This window comes from Vombatus ursinus, unplaced genomic scaffold (genome assembly GCF_900497805.2).
Source record: "Vombatus ursinus unplaced genomic scaffold, bare-nosed wombat genome assembly UNPS02014790.1, whole genome shotgun sequence".
Classification (NCBI taxonomy): Eukaryota; Metazoa; Chordata; class Mammalia; order Diprotodontia; family Vombatidae; genus Vombatus; species Vombatus ursinus.
In genome coordinates, this window is record NW_020954568.1 from 1,299,161 (window position 1) to 1,322,269 (window position 23,109).

At 50.5% G+C, this 23,109-nt stretch overlaps 1 protein-coding gene and 1 non-coding gene across 3 annotated transcripts in view; both read right to left on the reverse strand.

Moving 5' to 3' along the window:
• Positions 1-6: 6 nt before the first annotated feature.
• The window catches only part of NAP1L4 (nucleosome assembly protein 1 like 4), a 31,890-nt gene continuing 8,787 nt past the window's right edge, over positions 7-23,109 (reverse strand). The window contains exons 2-15 of one of the 2 annotated variants that reach the window (XM_027868668.1): positions 22,789-22,841; positions 21,618-21,717; positions 21,044-21,185; positions 20,833-20,919; positions 18,810-18,938; positions 17,101-17,172; positions 12,715-12,854; positions 11,377-11,522; positions 9,526-9,548; positions 8,840-8,959; positions 6,321-6,350; positions 5,954-6,010; positions 4,173-4,207; positions 7-442 (exon numbers count right to left, since the gene is read on the reverse strand). In XM_027868668.1, the coding sequence (XP_027724469.1) occupies positions 4,202-4,207; positions 5,954-6,010; positions 6,321-6,350; positions 8,840-8,959; positions 9,526-9,548; positions 11,377-11,522; positions 12,715-12,854; positions 17,101-17,172; positions 18,810-18,938; positions 20,833-20,919; positions 21,044-21,185; positions 21,618-21,717; positions 22,789-22,841 (1,105 nt within the window). In that variant the 3' untranslated portion in view covers positions 7-442; positions 4,173-4,201. The remainder of the gene's footprint in view (positions 443-4,172; positions 4,208-5,953; positions 6,011-6,320; positions 6,351-8,839; positions 8,960-9,525; positions 9,549-11,376; positions 11,523-12,714; positions 12,855-17,100; positions 17,173-18,809; positions 18,939-20,832; positions 20,920-21,043; positions 21,186-21,617; positions 21,718-22,788; positions 22,842-23,109) is intronic. The other variant, XM_027868667.1, reaches the window with a different exon arrangement.
• On the reverse strand, positions 20,115-20,240 carry LOC114047791. Its single transcript, XR_003569674.1, has one exon. It is a non-coding gene; the product is annotated as a small nucleolar RNA SNORA54 (small nucleolar RNA).

Consider the following 23,109-nt stretch of genomic DNA (forward strand, 5'->3'; position numbering starts at 1 on the left):
GGGGGGGGGGGGGGGGAGTGCGTGTGTGTGTGTGTGTGTGTGTGTGGAGTGCATGCGTGTATGTGCGTGTCCTACCTCCTCTTTGTCTTAACCAAGTTACAAATGCGCTCTGGCACCTGTGTGTGCCCCTGCCCAGCTCACAGGTGGGCAACGGCAGGCAGAGAGGGCGCTTTACTGAAACCTCCTATTTGCGAAATGCATCAAAGTTACCACTGTACAAATTAGGCAAAAAGAAAAAAAGTGTAAGTGAAAACCACGCACTTGAAAACAAGTTAACCGTAAGCGTTGTTAGTGAGACGGTGCTGCAGCAAGTGAACACCCCAGGCCACAGGCCAGGGATCCCAAGGCATCCGGTCGTCCGAGGTGGCCCAGCCTCTCCCAAGGGGGCGCGCGTCCGCACGCGTCACTGCTGCTTGCACTCCGCAGGCTGGCCGCTTTCTCTCTGTCAAGACAAAGTGAGACCCTGAGCCCGCCGCCTCGCAGTCACCCCACCGGCACCCAGCAAGCCACGCTGCCCCGTGAGCATCAAGCCTCCAGAGTGACTCGAGGAGCACCAACAGCGTGAGTGCAGGGTGCGCTTTGAAAGACGTGCTTTAATAAAAGTGAGTCCACACTTCCTGGGTGGATGCCAACAATTCACAATGCCTGGCGCTCTTTCTCATTTTCACGGAGAAAGCTTAAGCCAGCAAAAAAGCCCAGGGGCTGATGTGAGATTTAAAATGTGCCATTACACACTGATAAAAAGGTAGAAAGCTGAGCTGTGAATTGGTGCTTTAGAAGGGAAAAAAGGCGCCCCGCACTTCTGTGCTGACAAGCAAACACTCACAAGACACTGACTGACTGCTGGGCCCAAGGACACAATCCCCCCAGGAGACCTCCGCCGACAGAGGGGAAGTCTGCCTTTCCTATGCTCCAGTCCAGAACTTCGAGGGCCTTTCCTACCACTGGACTAGGACAGGGCAAGGCCTGGATCACGTTCCCTGGGAGCCAAACTAGAGCTTGTAAGACAATCCCAGGCAGCTCCAAGGGGGCTGCTACGGGACCCAGCTGTGTTTTCACAAACATTGTTCCATTTCAATGACTTCTCTCCCTAAGGGGCATGGTGCTAATCAGAACCTCTGGCAGCCACGGAGCTGGTCTGAGAACCTGGGTGACAGTGGGGCCTGGAGAGCAGGGAGGAAACTCAGACTGTCGTCACACGTGGAATGAGGGCGGGGATGGGGATGGGGGGGGGGCCAGTCACCATTCTAAGCATTTTTTTTTTAAACACTCAAGGGCTCCAAGCGTGAGCGACGAACGAGGCTTATGTCCTACTACTTTGGGTACAGCATCAAAGCTTTTCCTCTGTACGTACATTCGGGGTCTGCACTGACTCTGGGGATACCTTGCAAGGTATCCAGAATTCTCGGAGAAGGGAGACACTGAGGTGGCTGCAGGGGAGGGCAAGCCCAGTGGTCAGGGAGAGCACTACAAGGTGTGGCTAGAGACAATTCCAGCACTAGGAAATGCCTCAGCCCACGTGGGAATAGGGTGGCTTGCCTGAAGGTGCTGGCCGTCTCTGGGATGATGAAGGACCTCACCCAAATACTTAATTCCACCCACAGAGACCATCACTGCTTCTCCTGTCAACCTGATACTGCAAACCTCTTTTCAGTTATTTGAGGGAAGAAAGGGAGTCTCTTTTGAGTGTGACTTGAACGATCGCTACGCAGCTGGGCCATCCGAGGGAAAGGTCCTGTTCACCTGAGGGCCACCTACGTCAGCCTATCAGGGAGAACAGCCAACAGCGGGCAGCCGGCAGGCTGGGCAACATTACTGGGTCCTTCCCGCTGGGACAGGCTACTGCCAGGATCCGGGGAGTCCGACATAACGATCTTAGGCCTTCTCACGTCCTGACTTAAAACAACTCAACACTTCCGCCTTTGGCATGATGTGCCAGGCTCAGGACACAAGGGCCCTGTCAAAGACCGGTGCCGCCCTGCTCAACCTTCACGTCACTGGGGCAGAGAAAACGGACCATCCGCTCCTCCGATGGGCGGCTGTGTAAAGCCTCTCCCCTCTGGCTCAGTCACTCGGCCCCAGCTTGATCACCAAGGGAGGGAGGTGGGTGTTTTGTTTTTAAAAGCCAGGGATTAGGAGTGGGTGCACAGACTGGCATGTCATGGCACCAGTTAACAGAATGGATGGAAGCACGGACATGGACCCACCTGAGATGGGCGAGAGAACCTGTCACTATCTATCTTCAATTGCAGGGCTGCCATGATTATGTAACCTAAGTATGTACAGCTTGAATGAAAAATCGACCGGTTCTCTCATCTCTAAGGCTAAGAGGTAAGAAACTACTGTGGAACCAGGAAGAAAAAGCCCCAAGCCCCCCAGCGTGACCGTCATCCCATTTCTGGTCTCAGCGAGGAAGGCTTGCAAAGCCACCCTAGGTCAGAAAACTGGGGTCCCTTGTGGCCAATTCCCAGATGATCTGCACGAAGCCATCCCAATACAAGCAAACCCGGCGTGGACCAGTCTTTCCAACAAAGCCGAGAATCTCAGGGGTGAAGAGGGGACAGCGAAGGAATCCCACGAAGGGAATCTGATCGACGTCGCCGTGAGGCAATGGGAAAGGCAACCTTTTCACCTGTGGCCCTATCTGTGATCAACAAAATGAGTTTCATGGAGTCTAAAATAAATTAATTTGCTGCCTAAGGAGGATTTGCTTTAAAGAGTTTTCTGGTTTTTGATAGAAGCTTATAAAAAGTCCAAAGCAAGAACCATGATGTCGTCATGTTAAACCAATCATTTTTTTGTTGTAAAAGACAAGGGTTTAACAGTCCAAAGTCCTAAAGGAGTCCTATTTATTATCGGCTCTTCAAAAATGGTAAAATCTGACTTAATTCTGGAGCTACTGTTCATAAAAACTGGATTTTCAGGAGCAGCTAGGTGGCGCAGTGAATAGAGCACTGGCCCTGAAGTCAGGAGGTCCTGCGTTCATATCCGACCTCAGACCAAACACTTGACCTTTACTAGCTGTATGACCCTGGGCAAGTCAGCCAACCCCAATTGCCTAAAAAGACAAACAAACAAACAAAAAACCCCCGGATTTTATGAAATAAAAACATGGACTCCATGTAAGATCAAGTTGGTGAGCACTCATTCAAGCAGGTGGACTTTTCTTTCCACGTGTAGCCCCAACTTCTAGAGAAGGTTCCTCAAGAATCCAGAATAAGGGCAGTCGTTTTCTAAGCTGCCCCCAGAACCTCTACCACCAAGGTTCTTCTGTGACGATACCTTCCCTGGGCCTCCACACCACCCGGGTTCTCAGGCTCTCATGGACCGGAGCTGTTTCACACTGGGGACACAGGTAAGGCTTTCCCTTTCAATTTACATCCTTATATTAACTTACTCCAAGCTTAGTAAGCTACAAACAGTGTGGAGGATCCTGAGCACAGCTAGCTGTCTGTACCCTGAGGGTTCAATGCCCTCCGAGAAACCCCCTTAAGACAGTCACCAGGGCAGGAGAGGGTCACTGATGGGACGGCCCAGGGTGGGGGGGTTTGTCTAACTCAGCAAATGGCTCTATTGCTCATTCCAGTACCTTTCATAATCACAAAATGCCTCATAAACTCCACACCAGAACACCTGACAGGTACTTTGAATCCTAAATACACCAGTCACCTTCTTGGACAGATCGTGACATTAAATGAAATATAAGATATTATTGCATCAATACTAAAAGTGTCTCTTTGCCTCACTTGCTTTGCATTCTTCTGGACTGACTGCTCTAGATGTACCTTCTAGATGTCCTTGACACAGTCCCCTCTCCTCGCCTGTCTCGCCTCATTGTTCTGCTCTCTGAAGGGCGCCAGGGGAGCCCCCCCCCCAGGCGTCAGAGGCCGTCGATGCCCCGACTCTTGAGGGCGCACCATGAAACTTGCAGATGGCACCCTTCTAGCCTGACTGCCTCGATGAGAAGAAAGGCTGGGCTCCAGGAGGCAGTAGCCAATGCCCCATTAGAGGCTCGCTCTACAAACACACTCCTTAGACCGGAGCTCTACATCAACTGTATTCTATCGTCCGCATGGGCTTCATTTTTAACCAAGAAGAAGTCAACAACCCCACATTATACTGGCTACAGATCACCAACTTTCAAGTTAGGTATGAATGGAATTCCACCTTACCTATGATATGAATGATAAACAGACAAAAATTACACCTAAATGGGGAAAAAAAAATGGAAAGGAACCGTCAGCATGAAAGACAATGAAATGTGCAAAATCATACAGGAGGAACACAACCCCAATTCCTCGAGATCCTGAGCTCTGCAAACACTGCGCCTCAGCAGGGCCACTCCAACACACCAGACCTGCACCCTTCTGCCACCACATTCTCACCTGGCAGAGAACACCCCTTAATGCTGAACTGCCCTGTCCCATCCCCCAGAGCTTTGCTGAGGCCACACACGGCTGTCTGGACATCCGTCCCTTAGAAGAGGAGGTGCCTGCCAAGGTCCAAAGAACCAACAGCCCCTGTCTTTCCTGGCACTGCCCAAGGCTGACTTCCTTGCCCAGACTTTGGGAGGAGGGCAGTATTTGGGAACCTGGTACTAGGTGGGGAGAGGGAGCTCTTCCAGCGGATGACCAGCTTGGGAGCAGGGGCAGCGTAACTACGGCCGGGCAGCACGAGAGAAAGAGGGAGCAAAGACCTGCAAATGGCAGCCACAACGCCAGCACCTTTACAAGCAGGAATTGGGGGGCTCTAGAAACCAAATCAAAGAGTGGGAGCGGGTGAACTAAAAATCAGTTTTGAGTCCATTCTGTAAAAATGTGCCCCAAAGCGCAAATGCCACTAGGGCGGAGGAAGCTGACGTGCAGTTCCACCGACCTCAAAGCAACGTCAGATTACTCTGGATAACGGATGCTCGTCTGCTGTTCTGTACTGCCTGGCTACCTGCTTCGTCTGCCCTGGACTCCGTCTTCCCTTTGATGGGAAGGACCATCCCTGAAATCCTCCCGGACGGTGAGCATTTAGCACATGACAGGGATTCCACAAATACGGCTCCACTGACTGCCTGGCGGCCCATTTTTAAAGATGCCTGCTCCTGGAGAACTATTTACGTGGCAAATTAAAGAAAAAAATTCCTCGACTTCCAACGAAAGCCCTTCCTTCACAAGCCTGCCGTAGCATTAATAATCCCACTTGGTAGTTTTTTTCACCTGGGGTGGGGAGGGGAGGTGGAAGGAATGATGAAGTTAAACAGACACAGCTATCCCCCCCCAAGCCAGGGAATGCTTGATGTATCAAGATTTTTGCCACGCAGGCCGCAAGTTAGTTAACTTCATGCCAGAGAATAATAAGTATTATTGATTTACAATTCAGCCAAAGAGCTGGTATTGGTTTGTTCTTTTGAAAGTGGGGTGGAGGAGGATGGGCCTTCGTTTGAAAATATACATGGTAGCCTTATGAATTCTACTGTCAGGAATTCAGTCAGATAAACGAAAATCCAAGTTTTGCCAAGATGAATAATCAATCATTTTGAAATTTCTGGTATTAAGGGTTCACTGGTTTTCATTAAACACTGAGCCCTCCTATTTTAAAACTAGGTAATTTCTAAAAATGTTATTTGCATTAAACTTTCACCAAACATCTGACTAAAGGGAGGAATAAAGCCCCAAGTCTGTACGCATTCCCTCCAAGTACCTCGTCTTTATAACTCCCTTTCTTTCCCAGACACGAGCATCCGGATCATTTGAAACAGGGCCTGGCTGGGACAGCCAAAAGGGGAGAAGATGACGCAGGCGCTCGCCTTTTAAAGGTAGCCCCTCCTCACCGGCCCGCGATGCCACCCGGCTGAGGAAGACCCAAACACCAACCCAAAGGCTGAGCTCTGCAATTCTCAGGGGGAAAAGGCCCAGCCCAGTGTGAGCCACAGTGTTTGGTTTTATTCGTGAAGACCACTAACCTTGGGATCGTTCTCTGCATCATCATCTTCCTCTCCCTCCTCTTCACCCTCCAATTCCTGGTGAACAAGAAAGACGACCAGTCAACAAGAGGACTTCCCAGCCGCAGCAGCACCGTCACCCGCTCCCAGGAAAGCCACAAGGAGAACCAATCACTCGGTTGAAAAAGAGAGCTGAGTGCACACTGGCCAACATTTCATCCAGTGCTGCCCCGCCCTGCCCCGCCCCCGCCCCCGCCCCGAGAGCCACGCCTCAGGTAGCAGCCGGACAAAACAAAGGTGGTCACAAAGGTGAAGTGGGCCCCAAAACAAACCCAAAGCATCTGCATCCCTCACCCCAACCTCCGCACTGTCACCAAACACATCTCACCTCTTCTTCCCCTTCCTCGCCTTCTTCAAACTGAAAAATGGAAAAACAGTTTTAGATTTCTAGAATGAACAACAACCTGGCCTCCAGGCCAGCTCTGGTCAGTTGTTCCCATTCTCCCACGTACCCCCGGTGGTACTTGGGCCGCTGACCCACAGCCGAGAGACAGAGGACAAAGCTGCCCACGGCTGACGGCAGCACGGAGGAGCCTGGCCTCTCCCGGCTCGAAGGGCCCTTCTGGCTACGAACAGGAAGCCAGCCGCCCGGGACAGGTGAGCCACAGGCGCCTGCTGGTCGGCTCTGGCTGGGAAAGGGGCACTAGAGCGCTGCCTGCCCCAGGGTCCGTGGGCTGGGGATGCTGGAAAAGATCTCTGCAACTACATCTCACGCGACAACACCCTTGATAAAGGAGAGGCAAACGCTGGTTTTGCTGCCGTCAAGGAGAAAGCTTTCAAGAATGAGTCAAATCTTCAGCACCCAACATATTTAAACACTGGTTCATCTCCAACTAATTTCCCACTAAGTCACTTCACTGCAGAAACCAGGGCCCTCAGAAGCCCACACTCAGCAGACCGACAGGAAAGATGGGGGCAGAGGGTAAGCCTAGGATTTCAGTCATCTTAGGAACCCCCACAGGGAAGGAAGCCTCTTCTCCCAATGCAGGGTAGAACACTAAGAGGTTAAGACGTGCCCAGGGCCACAGGCAGAACTCAAACACAGGCCTTCCACACTCAGAGGCTGCCTGACTGGGAACATACATGTGACAAACCCCTTAGCTCTGAGGAGGACATTCCTTTTCTAATATGCACTGGCTGCGTGGCAGCAAAGTTCACAGCAATGTGAACTAGCACTGTAAGAGAAGAAAAGCATGGTGGATTCAGCGTCAGGGTCTAGGATTCTGTTCCCAGAATCTCACAATTCATTGTGGGGCCTCAATGAAAAACACACACACACACACACACACACACACACACACACACACACACACTCTCTCTCTCTCTCTCTCTCTCTCTCTCACTCTCTCTCTCATGCAGAGTCTTGGACAAACCAAATGGAATCTGAAATCAAGTGACCTGTCCTTAAATAATAAAAGAACTAAGGCACCACTGTGAGGTCAACTTTTCCGTGCCTTTAATGTGCTAATGTTTTAAGGAAAGCATTAGGCCACCCCCCACCCAGCAGGGATGGGCAGGCAGGGCAAAGCCCAGACAAGAAGGCTTCCAACCCACTGAATTCTTGCCCTTTCTTTAAAGATCAATCCTAATGTCATCTCCTCCAGGAAGCCTTCTCTGATGCTTACCGAGTCGACACGCCACTCTGTTCTACACAACCCCAATGCACTTCAAACAGAACCAATGACTGCTGAAGGCCACCTCCTTTTACGTCAGCTCTCTGTCCTGTCCCATACTCCCCCCCCACCCCCCAACGAGGACCAGAAGCTCCATGAGGGTAGGCACCAGTCTTAGGTGCCCAACCCAAGAGATGTGAAACAGAAGACGGGCCCCTCCTGCTGGAAGGACAACCACCATGGGAGGACCTGGCTCCTACTGGCCTTCCTGTATGTAAGATGTGACGTTTAACAGCAGCTCGGTGTGACATGGGCGCCCAAGGAAGCTGGGTTGCAGCACCAGTCCTTCTACCTAGCTGACCTGGGGCTAGTCACTTAACCTCTGTGCCTCAGTGTCTCTGTCTGTAAAAAGGCCCTTCCAGTTCTAAGCCCTTGAATCCCAGGATGGCGTGAAGCCGCATCACACGACAGAAGGGAAGCGGGAGCAAAAAAGAGCGGGGCCAGGCAGCTGGCAAGCGGGTGGCCTAAGGACAGCTGTGAGCTGCTGCCCAAACAGCTCCTCTTAAGAACGGGAAAAGGGGAGATGCTAACTCTGGCTGGTCTTGCTCCCCTAGCCTTGGGTCTGACGGTGCCAATCTCCTGTAGGTCTTGGGCCTGGCCAAGCCGCTGGCAGTTTCTGTGTTATCAATGATTCATCCCTAGAGGATCAAAGGCTACATATCAACGACCCTAGGAATGTGTGATCTCAAGAAAGAGTGTCCTCAAACGGGACGTGACCGCTGGAGAAAGAGGCGACTTTCACCCACCCTTCCTGTTTCTCGCCAGGATACCGAGTTGACATGCCACTCTGTTCTACACGACCCCAACGTACTTCAAACAGAACCAACGTAAAGAGTGATGCCAGATGTCTGTCCAAAGGAAAGCAAAACTAGTAACACTCTCTTCAGTCCATCCACCGCTAAATCACTCTAAGTGGGAGGGAACACCTGACTGGGAGTCAGCCGTGGTTTCTGCTCCCAGTGCTTCCACGGTCTAAGGTCACAAAGAGAGTTAAGTCACTTGAACACACTCTCTGGGCCTGAGTTTACTCCTCTATACATGAGGAGGCTCCAAAACTCTGACTTGGACAGATCTCACACAGGCCCTTCCTGGCCTTAAACACTCGACTCCGGGCCTTGACGTCCCCACGCTCACAAGACACAGTAGCAGTCACTGATGAGATGTGTATACATACGTTGTCATCATCCTCTATGGCTTCCCCAGTAAAATAAAGGACTGCACGCGGAACTATCCTTTCGCGGAAGAAGTGCCCAATTTCAAAATCTGAGGCTAATGTAAATTCTGAATCTTCATCCTGTGGGAGAAAACTTCAATAGTAACTATGCATAATCTCCTGGATGAATGCAGAAAAGACCCAAACATTAACTCCAACCACCAGCTTCTTAAGAACTGAGACAAACTGGGTTTGGCCACAAGGTTCCACAGAGGAGCAGCTCCGGTAACCGGACCAACACTGGGCACGCACGTGACAGAAAACCACCGTCGTGGCCTCCAACGCTATCGAGGACCTTCGGGACATTTTCACTTTAAAGTCTTTAGTTCTTATGTTACGAAACACTGATCAAGTTCCTCCAACGCCACTTAAAAGGTCAGTCAGTGCCACCATTAAACGAGCAGCCCACAAGAGAGCGCCAGGCTCGTGATCCTGGGCCTCTGGGGCAAGGGCAGTCACCATCACTACCGTGGTGGGAAAAGTGCGGACACACAAATTCAGCACGGAGTTTGGGGTTAGTGCAAGGTACATCCTCTTCACTAGGGATCCACTATCACTCAGCACCAGTGCTTAAGAACATGGCAAAATCGAAGAAAATAAAATAGAGCAGTTTGAGAACAAATGAAGCTTTGAAATAGGACTCTTACCAGTGACTCTCCATCCCCAGATACTATAAAAAAAAAGAAGAAATCCAATTAATCTTCAAATAAATACAGAATCTCTGCCCTGTCCTGCCCCCAGCCCACTTGACTTAATGAGGAAAAAGAACATTTCACAACTCTAATCCATCTCATGATCCCCCCCCCCTCCCCCCCGGAAATTACGAAGTTTTAACACTTCTTCATGAAAGAGGGCTTCCCAATGATTGGAGACACGTCAGAGCAATCCCCGCTACATCAAAGCTAGTCTCTTTCTCCCACCCACCTAGCCCTCCCCTACCTTAACCTGAAGGAATGGGTCTGGACTTGATTTCTCCAGAAAATCATTCCCAGGGCTCACAAGGGAGCAGCAGGGCCACGCTGGCTGATACACTCACTATGGGCTCACCTGAGTAACAAGCAAGCAGGAAACATTCCCACCCAAGCCCTACGGTGACAGCAGGAATGGAGCAAACCTCTCTGGGACCCGAGTGCCCCTGCTCATCTTGGAAGGTAAGAGATCCCAGAAGACTCGGGATAACGACCCTATGATTGGATCGCAGGCACACTCTTGCACTCTCAGCCCCTGCCGCTCCTCCCTGGGCCAAATCTCAGGGTCTGAGACAAGACAAAGGCTATTGGGGGAAGGGGATCTGGGCAGCAGGAGGGGAAGGCGTCGCCTGTATGACCACTACCATCCCCAGGAACAAGCACCATGCACGGAAGAAGCACTTACGAGGGGGGCATTTCCTAGCCTAGTCTTGGATTAAGCACCTCCTACGTGCAAGGCCCAAGACCGAAACCATCTCTGCTTTTAAAGCACCTCTCTTCCCCTGGGGAGGCTCACAGCATACAAACACAAGCCATTTCAAGATGGCTTCAGAAAGAGCTCTAGAGGAGGGGGCACCGTGCACACCCAATCACACAGAGGAGCAGCTGGCAGACCACACAAAGAACACAAGATGCCCAGCTCTTCTATTTGCAGGAGCCGGCCCAAGCCGAGCCAAAGGCCTAAGAGGCTGGCAAACGCGTTGGTCACTCATTCAAATTCTCTCCTCGGGATGGTTACTCCTTCAGAGCTGGCCACCCGAGGTCCGGACAAAGCCGGACCGAGTGCCCACTTCAAAGAGGAAGCCGGGAAAGAAGGAGCTTGGTCGGAACCTGGTGAGCCCCAGCAGAGCAGGGCCCAGCTGGACCCAGGAGGGGCGGCCACGCTGGCTCCAGAGCCACCAAAATCAGCCAAAATGAACACGGGAGGAGTCTGCCGATCTACTTTGTGTTGGCATATTCAAAGACAATCAAAGGGCACCTTTTCTATTAATAATACAAGACCACCCACGTCAACGTTAAACTAAAAAAGCTCCTTCGGAAGATTTAATGGCTAGCCGAACACCACCAGATGCCCGCCTTCTCAGTGTGGAATCAGACTGAAAGCAAGTTTAACTGTTTTAAAGATGAGTTAGTCTAACTGTGCCAAACAGGCCACGTAAGGGACACAGGATACGGTACACAAATCTGCAACGTGGGTGGGCGACCTGGCCGGTGCCTACGGTGGAAAAGCTGACCTCTTCCTGAGAAAACGCAAGCACCCCACCCCCGCCACCGAGACCGTGATCGTGACCAGACCCCAACTCCGGGAGGCCTGGGGGCAGCTTCAAAACAAGGTTCTGAAGAGGGCAAGAGCGAGTCTCAGACCCGGTCCCGGCTCTGGCATCTCTCTGGGTGACCTTGGGAAGGGAAGGGGAGGATGGCAAAGACCTCAAATCGCAACGCCACAAGCGTGTTTCCTGCATCTCCATTTAAAGCCAATATTTCACAAAAGCGCCTCACGCGCATCCAGCTCGGCAGGCCGAGGCTTACCTTTGATGGGGCTAAAGAAGTTAAAGAAGGAGTCATTGGGGACTTGCTTCGTGACCGTCCTCACGGTGCCTCGGCCCTTGTGTTTCTGCTTTTTCTTGATCGTCTTCACTGTCACGTTCTTGCCCTTCTTCCACTCGATAGTGCACCTGGGAAGCAGAGCTGGGTCACAAGGCCGCGTCCCCGAGCCGCCCCCAAGCCCGAAGCCAGCCTAGGTCGCCAAGAGGAAAGGCCGCTTCCTAAACTGTCTGGGAGCAGACACGACAGAACGAGCCGGAGAACATCAGATAGAAAGCACTGAGCTGCCCAAGGGAAACCCTGCCCCTCTGCCCAGCACGGCCTGGAACTGTCCTGGAGGGGACATTATCACGGACAGGAGAGCATCATCCACTTGAGTTCTGCTCACCAAAAGGCTTGCTTTCTGCTGAAGTCAAGTGGGGGGGGCCCCCAAACCCTGTGCCTCAACAACTCTCAGTACGGCTCCGTGAGGGTAAGGGACCCGACTGCAACAGTCTTAGACAAACTCTCGGTAAGTGCTGACCTCGTCCCCGAAAGCCCTCACACGAGGATGCATGCTGTGTCTCACTAAGCAGACGATGCTTCCCCACCCTTCCTGAGAAGCTTCAGCGTTTCTATAAAAGCCCTGGGAGATGGGCAGGAAGGAGGCCCAAGGTCACCCAGTCAGACAGCAAACTTGAGTTTCAGCAGCACTACAAGACACCCCAGTTCAGCACGCTTTGTCATTTCATCGATCTAAGTTCTGTGTAAATAAAACGAGCAGGCGGGTTCGCTGGAGCGAACATTTCCTCTTATTTACTTTGTAGTAAGAGGAAAATTCAGTCGAGAAAATAGGGAGTTCTCAAAACACAGACACAAGATTAATGTTAATACTGCACATGGGACTCCTGCCCTTGTCCTATCTCCAGCTCCCTTCCACTGGCCTCTTCTCCAGAAGGCCTTTCCTGGTATCCTCTCATGGAATCAGGATGACTCGAGTTCAAATCAGGCCTCAGACACTGACTAGCTGAGCGACCCCGGGCAAATCGCCTAACCTGTGGCTACCTAAGTTTCCTCAACTGTAAAATGGGGATGACAGCACTGACCCCCCCAAGGTTATTGTAAGGATCCAATGAGATATTTGCAAAGTGCTTACCACAGTGCCAGGCACACAGTAGGTACTTAATAAATGCTTGCTTCTTTCCTTCTTCCCATCCCATAGAAGGTAAATTTCACGAGGGCATCTAGCACAGATTCTGACACACAGTAAAGGCTTAACAAATGTTTGCTGAATGGGGGGGAAAGAACAGAACTCACCCAAGAAGAGTATTGTCTTTTTCTTACCCCTCACAGTCGACTATTTCGGGACCTTCAAAGGAAAAGGGGTCTGTCGTATCTGGCTCTGATTTCATCTTATAGGTCTTTGTCAGGACAGAGTTGGTAAAGTAGTCGTTGGGCTCAAAGTGGAACTCTAAGGAGAAAGACTGGGGAGAGAAGAACACGAGAGTCACCCAGAGGTCTCAGTGGAAAGGACTTTGGTTTTTCTATCCACAGTCAAAGCCTTGCCCAAGACATCTGGCTCCTGCAGGAGGTCTGCGGAGGGGAGCCTGCCGCCACAGCACCAGGCAGGGAAGGGCTCTGTCAAAGACTGAGACCAAGGTCTTCCAAAGCCCAGGGCAGCGTCCCCTGGACTACTACCACGGCCTCCTCAGAGCCTCTCCACTGAGCGCGGGTCTCTGTGTCCACGTCATGGTCTCTATTCACACCCACTCCAGAAGCTTCAAAACTCCTTGGCTTGGCATTGAGGACCACGAGCACTCTGGGCTCCCCTTGACTAACGTCCAGCCAAACTGGCCCTGCCCTCGTTCCTCCCACCTCAGGCTCTGAGCAGGCTGCTCCCCAGTCCCCAAAATGTACTCTCCCTCCTCCACCCTCTGGGATCCCTGGTTTCCTCGGAGATTCAGCAGAAGGCTCTTCCTGGCCTCCCCCTCCCTTCCGAGGCCACCTTGCCCTTTCTCTCTATGTAGGTTTTATCTATCTCTATAAATACACGTTTGTCTTCCGTGGCAAAATGAAGCTCCATGAAGAGAGGGGCTCCTTTGCCCGTCTCTCCAGCTCACTGCCAGGCACACGGCATCAATGTCCTCAATGCCTGATAATTTCCAAGAACAAGTTTGCCCTCAGATAAGTGCTAAGAGAAGACACCTCCCCCTACTCATCTGTAGAGGAAGGATCTGGAGAGGCAGAACACTGAATAATTACATCAGATTTTTTTCAATGGCTGAATCTTTTTTTATTTTTAAGGAATTCTTCTGTTCTAAGTGATGGCTCTCTGGCAAGGGGAGGAACATAGAGAGAAATCAAGGACAGAAAAATCCACGCTGTCAGTCAAGAATACGCATGGCTGAAGCACCAGAGACACAAAGAAAGGCCAAAGACAGTGCCCTGCCCTCAAGGAGCTCACAGTCTAGTGGGCAAGACCCCAAACAAATGGCTATGGATGAACAACACAGAAACAGGATCGACGGGAGCTAAGCAACAGGTCGGGTGCACCTGAGGACTGGGGTGGTGGTAAGCGCTTCTGGGAGGTGAGATTTCTGGGAGACATGATGGAAGCTGGGGAAGGCAGGAGGCAGAGAAGAGGCACCAGGAGATGGGCGTGGGGGCAGGGACTGAAAATGCCCGAAGCAGGAGATGGGGGGGCGGGCTGTGTTCTGTAAGAAGGTGGAAGAGGTCTCAGGCGGAGGGCTGCCACCTCCTGAACCTCAGGAAGATCAAGGTGACAGCTGAGCAGAGGGTGGCCAGGGCTGGGGAGACCAGCCAGATCAAGTCTAATTTTAAACTACACCCCTGTTGGCTAAGTGACTCAAAAGCCTATCTCGTGAGGCACCAACCAAGAAATGGGCTCTGTCGGCTCCAGGCCGATGAAGTGCTTGGATGTTTTCCCATTTGGGGTTTTGGAGACAATCAAAGGAAGGGGTAGCGATGTCAGCGATCTTTCAAGCCCCCTCAGTCCCTCCAATCTTTTAGGTCTGTTGCAAAGGGAAAGCCTCTGGCCCCTTCCAGCCCATGATGCCGGCTGGGAGGACCTCAGAGGGCACTGCCACTGGTCACAGCGTTCTGGTGCCTCGCTGCCCAGGGCTGCACTAGGCCACAGTCTGCTTTTCACTGTCCCAATTTCACCCATCTTTTCTTTTCTTTGCTTAGGCAGAAAAGACATGTTTTCTGCAGGCCCGTCACAAAGAGCATGCCTAGGTCAATGCCACAGGCCACCTTGGGTTAGAAGAGTCTACTGCACCCAGTACAGGGATGAAGGGAAAGACCACCCTATCCCCTCCAGACCTTGGATTTGCCAAGAGTCACAGGGAAGCGAAGGCCAACCTTCAACTTCCCTGGCTGCACTCACGTCAAGCTGAAGGGCCTGGGGAGCGTCCGGACAAGCCTGCCTCCCTGGCCTGCACACTGGCGGGGAGAGGGGGAGCAGGGCGCCCCCCATCTGGCTCCTCCCAGTCCTGCCCAAATTCACGCTTTTCTTCCTACTGCTCCCCCTTCTTAGACAGTGAACTCCTCCTGTCTTAGCCCTCCTTCCCGGGGGAATCTCAGCCTTGTTTATAAAGCACTAGACAAGCTCAGAGCCAGAAAGACCCTCCCCCCACGACGGCCCCTCCCCACTCTGGTGAGCACTGTTAGGGGTCTGCCCTCCCTTCTCTGCCACTCACACACGAGCACAGAATTTCACACTTATCATCTCATCTGATTCTCCCCAAAGCCGTCAGAGTGACTGAGGGCAAAAGAAGTTAAAGGATCCGTCTGAGGTAAAAAAAAACAACAAACAGCATGTGGCCAGAGGGGGCCTGAAACAAGGCCGTTAGCCAGCAGAGGCGCTAGAGCTCTCTTGGACTCAAGATCCATGCGTTTGGTCCCTAACCATAAGGACTGAGCTTCTAAAAGGAAGGGAATCTGTCGCCTAGAATAGGGGAGGTGAAGACCAGCTGACTGGACAACGGGGTGGTCCAGCGTAAAGAACGGATGTGGAGGTACTGGATCTGAGTTCAGATGCTGGCTCCATCACTACTTACGTGACCGTGGGTCAGTTATTTAGGGCCTGTGTCCTGATCTGTCAAATGAAGGGGCTTGACTAGATCTCTAATGTCCTTTCTAGCATGAACTGATTAAATAAGGCGCCGATTCCAATCACAACGTCTTTCAAACATGCATCAATGCTCCAGTGTTGGCAAGTAGAGTGATCCACGGGGCCCACCGTCAGGAATGGATGCATACGCACCATCAGCGCACTGCCTAGAAGAGCTGTTTGCATATGACCAATCGAGGAGTCTCTGATGGGTGATGGCGGGGCTCTTCCTATGCTGAGTGATAGAGCAGAGACCGAGAGAGTCGGAGAGGGAAGAGGTGCACACAAGCCAGCTGGGGAGACAAGAGCGTCCTGATGGCCCCCTAGCACTGCCAACTGCCCTGCCTTTATGCAGCCCAAAAAGAGAAGAAAACATCAAGCAAATACTTTAAGAAACGCACAGAAGTTCGGAGGGAGAGAGGCACGAAGGGCACCCGTTAACACTGTTGTATACTTAAAAAAAAAAGCTGTATTAATAGATCTGTGCTTCATATACAATTCTTTCTTCTCTTTGTACATGGCAAATTCACATTTGTTACACTCAAAACCAAAAAAACACAAAAATTTTACCAGAATTGGAACAGAGCCAGTTAAGGAGAGACAACGAGAGACGCCACAGAGCGCCAGGCCTGGGGTCAGGAAGACCTGATCAAACCTGGCCTCAGACACTCATTAGCTGTGTGACCCTGGGCAAAGCCACTTCATCCTGTTTGCCTCAGTTTCCTCATCCGTAAAATGAGAAAGAAAGGGCACACCTCCAAGACTTTTGCCAAGAAAGTCACAAACGGGGTCTGAAAGAGTCAAACAAAAGACTGACAACAACTGAACAACAAGAGAGACACCCCAGGAAATAAAGTATGGGGAAAGTCAAAGGGGTCAAAAACATAACGTGGGGGGGACCCTTTCTCCTATAGACCTCGAGAAGCTGACTCTCCCCTTCCCAAACTGAATTTTAATTTGTTTCCTAATGCCTTACTTTTATATAGTCTATGGAGGGTTGATCCAGCTTGAGTTGCATTCTCAAACACCAAAACAATGAGGCTGAAAAGTAGCAAGACTTTAGCTTCAGAAGAATGGTGCCCTACAGCAAGGGCACAGCGCCACCTAGTGGTGACGAGCAGAAGCAGGGAAGGTCACAGCTCCAGCCTTGTCCAAGGCTCCTCTTTGCTTCTCCTCTCATGGCTTCCTTGGTCCTGCCAAGGTCACCCAAGGCCACGCCAAGATTAGCTCCCCTGGTGTCTTCAGTAATAATAAAACCGCCCCCCACATCTAAGACTGAATGACACACCACAGTCCGCCAGTCGGCCATCGCTGCACCGCCGGTCAGATGGGCCTGGAACCAACGAGGCGAGGCGGCAGAGAAGAAGGCATTTCCCTTTTCGCATTTTTAATCTGCAGACCCTCACGACAAACGTCCTTTGCAGATGTCTGCCCAGCCCCAACACGGTTCCTTTGCTCAAACCTGCCCATGCAGACGAAGCAGCCTGCACTGGGGGGCACTGCCTGCCTAGGTCTTACACGCTGGCGCTGGTGCTGCCGCTGACCAGGGCCTGCTACCAATCAGAGCGCTAACAACAACTCAAGCTTCCAGGACTTACCATGGGCTGTCCGGGATCTGAAAACTTGACTTTAATGTCCTGCAAGTGTTTCAAAATCGGTTCATCGTATTCCTAGTCACAAAAGAAAGAATAAATTAGTGCATGCATGCTGTAAAGAGAAAATCTGGTTCTATCACGTCTTTCAGACAGTCACAATTCCCCTCTTTTCTCTTCGAACACAGACATCTCTTACATGGTCTTTATGAGAAACTTACACAGGAAACAAATCTGGGATGCCGTAGCATTTGAATTCTGCCAAATCCGTGCCTTGACACTCGTGGCCTGCTCCAGCCCCAGGCCTCTCCATAGCTCTGAGGCTTCTTTCTCCCTCACACCCGCAGGCCTGAAATGCCCCCTGCCCCACCCCTCTGCCAGGAGGGGTCCCTTTCCTCTCTCAGCCCCTCCCAGGCACTGGGACATTCTACTGCCTGTTCAGCACACCACAGCCCTTCCCCTCCACCAACTGCAAACTCCTGAGGTGAAGTCATTGGGTGCCACATGTTGGGGAAGACCCTGGTGAACTGGAGAGCACCAAAGGACTGACTGAGAAAATAGGGATGTTTCATCTGAAGACTTGGGGACGTGATGACCGAGCTGGGCCATCATATGAAACTGCTGCCCCCAGAGGAAAGAACGAACTGGGAGCAGCGGATGGAAGGTGCAGAGAAAAAAGAGGCCTGACCTCAGGAAAATCTTCCTGGCAGTCAGAGCTGTCCCCCAGGGGACGAGAGACAGTGGGCATCCCACCTCGTTGGAGATTTCCCGGCAGAGGCTGGATGAGCCCTGCTTGGCTCTTCTGGGGGGTGGGCCTTGAGTCCCCTCTAATTCTGCAAGTCTGTGCCCGAGTGGAAGTCCGCCATCTTGGCCAATGGACCAACGCAGTCCAGAAGCTGGCCCAGGGGCCACACCTCCGAGTTTAAGGAGATCCAAAGCAAGGACAACGGCTTCCTGGCCTACATCGGGGGGAGTCCCCGGAGCTGCGTGAGCCTCCATCCAGCAGCCTGAGCGCAGCTGCTCGCACAGTATGATGACAGCTGTCACGGCAGACATTCCCCTGCCATGGAGCCTGCCCAGCTCTGGGTGGTAGGGTCAGAGTTTTTCCTGCAGCATTTGGAGCACAGAGCTCCAAAATTAATCCTGCAAGTCCAAGGTGAAACTTGATTCTCCTTACTGAAGAGCTAGCGGCAGCCGCCGTTTTGGTAACATAAAGCCAAGTCAGCCTGCAGCTAAATCTCTAACCTCTCCAGACAGAGAATAACCAGGAGGAAGCCTCCTAAAAAGTGGCTGGCACTGCCACAGCTCACGCCACAGTTCCCTGGTCACAAGCGGTGCCCAAAGGTGAGGAGAAACACCAGACGACAGCTTGAGGCCCCTTCACCAGTACCGTTGCCCCAAGTCTAGCGGAATCTAATTCCTCCCACTAAGCCATCACACTGCAACAGAAGGGCTGCTTAACCATGAGAACCAGTAAGCTCTAGAACCCAAGGCCTCTAGTAGTGCCTCAATACTGTGTCTGGGCTGAACATGATCCAGCCTCTAAGGTGAATTCGGAAAACAGCATGAGCAAAAAGATCCAGACAGCCTCCCCCAAAGCACCGCCACCACAGAACGGAGGCACGACTCCCATACGAGGGGGGAGCTGGGCCCACATGCTCCCTGCTCTCTCTATTTTCAGCCCAAAGTTGGGCGAGCCACAAGGATTTCATTACCTGGACTAACTCACTCAGCATATCAACATTTCTGAAGATTGTAAACCAGAATTCTGGGATTCCTTTGGGGTTCGGCTCATCTGCAGAAGCTTCTTTATCAGCAATCACCACTTTGCTCTTCAGGTCTCCCTAGAAGAGAGGTGATTAAAATGTAGAACTAAGTAAAAAATCGCAAGGGTTTCACTCCACAGACACAAAGTAACGCATGGGCAGTGTCCCAGAGTACTCAGGCCAGTGCTGGCCCTCTGATCCAGGCCCCTGCACCTTCGACACACATGTCAAATGCCGCCGTCGTGCTGTGTGCACGAGATGGCTCCTGCTAGGCGGGAGGGCTAGACGGGCCAAAGAAAACGGCCTCTGCCCAGAAGGATGCAACATAGGGGGAGTTCAACAGGTTCAAGTACATACATTGCAGGCACAGCCGCAACCCCCCCCCACAAACAAACCAGAGTCCTCTGGGCCCACTCTGCCTAACCAAGTATTACAAGCACATATTAGAGAAGGGAAGAGAATATGTAACAGGTACTAATGTTGAAGGGAATAGACATCCCACAGACTGTATAGATGGAATGTAGCCACATTAAGAAAAAAAGTGACCCTTTCTCCTGCCCACCACTCCCCTCTCTCTGTTGTCTCTCCCTGTTAAGACTGTAAGCTCCTTGAGGGCAGGGCCCCTCTTTGTTTTTATAACTATAATCCAAGCACACAGCACCAGTCCTGGCTTTTCTTTCATTCCTTTATGTTTGACTGCAGAGTTTGTAGGGAACTCTTAAGGGAACTGAGAAGAGACAATTTCACAAATGTGAAATTATGATAATTGACAGCCAAAATAATTTCATGCAGACTAGGATATCTCTCATATGCCCACAATCACTATTCTAAAGATTTTCCTCTCATTGTCAAAATGACTGATGATACAAATGAAAACATTAAAGGACGACCCCAGCCTCAGACTGAATGCAGTGCTCATTATTAAGTAGTTCCAGAGAGCTGCTGTTGGAACAGACTTTACTTCTTTCACAGAGGTTACGGGTGAAGTTAAGTTATTCTACAAACAATTTCTCTGGGGTTTTTGATGTTTTGTTAGAGATGATATGGGGGAAGAGGGAAGATTACTGGAAGGTAAGTGTGGTGTACAAAACAAGATGTATCAACCCAATACAAAAAAACAAGGACTGTGTTTTGAACCATAAAATCACAGAAAACACAAATGCCGCCCAGAGTTGTGAGAGCACATTCTGCCAAAGATCAAATACTGATGCTGGCTCCTAAAGCCCTCAGAAAGTCAGCACGAGCAAAACGAAAAGCTGTCCCCTCAGTGTCAATCCAGAGAGACATGGGTCAATCTGGATGAACTCTGGGATATTACTGTAGCACTGGAATGGAACCCATCATCAGAAAGTGGCTGCCAACAGGTCACGAACAGTGCAGAGTTACTGACACAATAGAGTTTTCCTCACTAACGTTGGTTAAATACACTTTTTATTTATTACCCTTTCCATCCAATAGCCTATCATTTTAGATCAACTGTCTACATTGCCTAGCAGGCCGCTGGAGAGGACTATGCCCATCTGCGTGGCCCCCTTTTTCTCCCAAACACCCCTGAGGTCTAATCTCTATCAAGTCTCCCCAAACCAGCACCACCAACTTCTAATCCCTTTTATAAAAACTCCTCCATCTTGTTTCTTTTCCCTAACTCATGGCTACTTTTCTCAGCTTTCTAACTACCTAGCAAGCACAAGCCCAGCTGGGTTCCTTTCCAGCTCCTGGGGGTTATGTGGCATTTTCTTTCTGGTTACTTTGCTTCAAGGGTTTTCGGTCTTCTAATTCTTGTGTCCGCTGCTAATTTATATATTTTGCTAACTACTCCCAGCAAGGTTTGCCTAAAAATTACTCACTCCAATAACCATGCATCTTCTTTCTATGAGGGGAAGCATTTTTTTTTGGAAACTAATAAATGAGGCCAAAAAAGGAGAAAAGATTCTACTATCAGAGCATGAATGTTGCAGGAGTCCTCACTTACAGCCAGTTTCTCCTCCTCTTCATTCTCGCTGGGCCATTCTGATTCTGCATCTGTAGGTTCAACATCACCAGTGACAAAATCCCGTCTCTGCATCAGAATGAAGACAAACAATACAGTACTTATTTTGGAGATGACACGCAATGAGTTCTTTGCCGTAAGTCCCAAAATTTTAAGACGGAAAAAAGGCATTCACTGGGCAAAAGCGTCCTACCTTATCAAAGAGAGGCTGGTAAAGGGCTGCATATTTTCGCTCCAAATCATGCACTTCCTCATAGAACTTGGCCTCAATGTGAGCACATTTCACCTGAAGCTGTTTCAAAGCATCGATGCGTCTTTTGACCGCTTTGGGTAACCTGACAACACAGAGCAGGAGAGGAAGGCTGTCACGATCCCCCAAGCATGGTCCAGCGGGCTCAGCAGACCTCCCCTCGCAGTAACACTCTCCCCTGGGCCCACACATCAATGCTGCTGGAGCTGCCACCATTTCCGCCAGCTGGAGCCCAGCTGGAAGTCTGAGAACAGCAGCCAGGAGAGGCCAAGCTCCGAAAAGTCAGTTCAGGTGGATCTTTGACCTTCTGTGCATTCCACTAAAAATTCTACAGCTTCGTTTCCATTTCATGATGGAGGAAAATAGACATTATATGATAAAAAAAGCCCAACATTTCTCCCTCTTCCCCCAAAGCCCTTCTGACCCATAAATAACTGTAAAACTTCCCTCTTTTCTACGAGCTCTCTCCTGCTACCTTAAACCAGACTGCTTTTAAGAAGTGGTCCCCAGGACTCACGTTTCAATGTAGCTTGAAGGTGTATGGGACACATTCTCAAGTCGCTCCTGGAGAGCAGCCAGCACTTGGGGATTCTGCATCACCTGGTCCGTGAGTTTTTCTATGAAAAGAATGCAGCAGTTTAAAACTCAGTTACCTGAGGTCCTGAGAGTCGTGGCCTGTGTGAAGACAATCACTACAAAACAAGCACACAAAAGGGAAATCTTAATTTTAGAAAAACACGGCCCTAAATCTGCACGAAGGAACATGCATCAAGAGGTACGCTCCAGATCGAGGCAGATGAACCAGATAGCTCCCCTTGGGCAGAAAATGACCAGCAACTGGACGAGGCACAGAGCGCGGCCCCTGAATGGACCTCCGAGGGCAGTGTGCGCAATCCCTTCCCAAGGCAGAGCCAGAGACCTTCTGTCTCTCTTGTAGCTCTTTAATCTCACACGTCCTGACCATGGAGAACACGAGAGTTCCGTGAAGTCTGGGCCAAAAAGCAGGATAAAAATATACAAGGTAACCAACTGAACACTATCTCGACTCCGCCCAGGAATGATTGCTGGGTTTGGGTCAGGGACAGCTAAAAGGGAGGGAAGTGGAGGAGAGCTGCTTCTTCAGAGATAAGCCATGTCCATCCATGCTGCCTTCTCTTTACATTGTTACTGATCTTCCCGGATATAAAGGAATGGGATAACAAAATGGAGTTGTGTTCAGCCATCATCCTAGGTCCAGCCCTGCGAGGTTTACTTAAAAGAGAGATCGCCACAGAAACCACAAAGAAGTACAAGTTAAAAGCTGGACAGCCACTTGACCAGTTAGTTAACCTCCCCACCTAATCAGGGGACACAGAGCTTGAAAAGTCGCACACAGTCAGGGCCAGCAGGTGCTTCAGATGAGCAAGGAGCTCTCCAAGCAAGGAGCCCTGGGGGTTAGGCACCTTCATTTGGGACTGAGAAGAAAAAGTGAGTAATTAAAGCGAGGCCTCACTTCCATATTACTACCAGTTACTCTATGATTCTTACTAAACTCTATACTTATGATACTGAATTTTCTATAACAGTGGATGAATAAAAACTTTTAAATGTTCTCTAAGACCGTCCACATAAAATTCCTTCAATATCTGAAACTTTCTTGATCCCCAATCCTCACACCCCTGAACATCAGCCCTTCAGTATGACCTTACCTTTGTCAGTTTTAGCAGTTTCAAAGGAATCTGAAGGAACATCTTCTGAATTACTAAAAAATATTGTAAAAATTAAAATTTAAAGAAAAGCTCCATTATAACAGGAAAAATAAAAAACCCTAACCAAAGTGGATTTTTTAAAACCATTAACACATTGCAACATAATTAACAGCTTGCTGTATGAAGTGCCTTAAGATGAGGAAGAAAGGTATGCTATTTTGTTGGAAACATACTATTTTTAAAATAGTCTTCTAACTTCCAACTTTGGTCAAAACTTCCCCAAAAAAGCAGACATTCCCCTGTCCCCTGAAGTACCCTCCA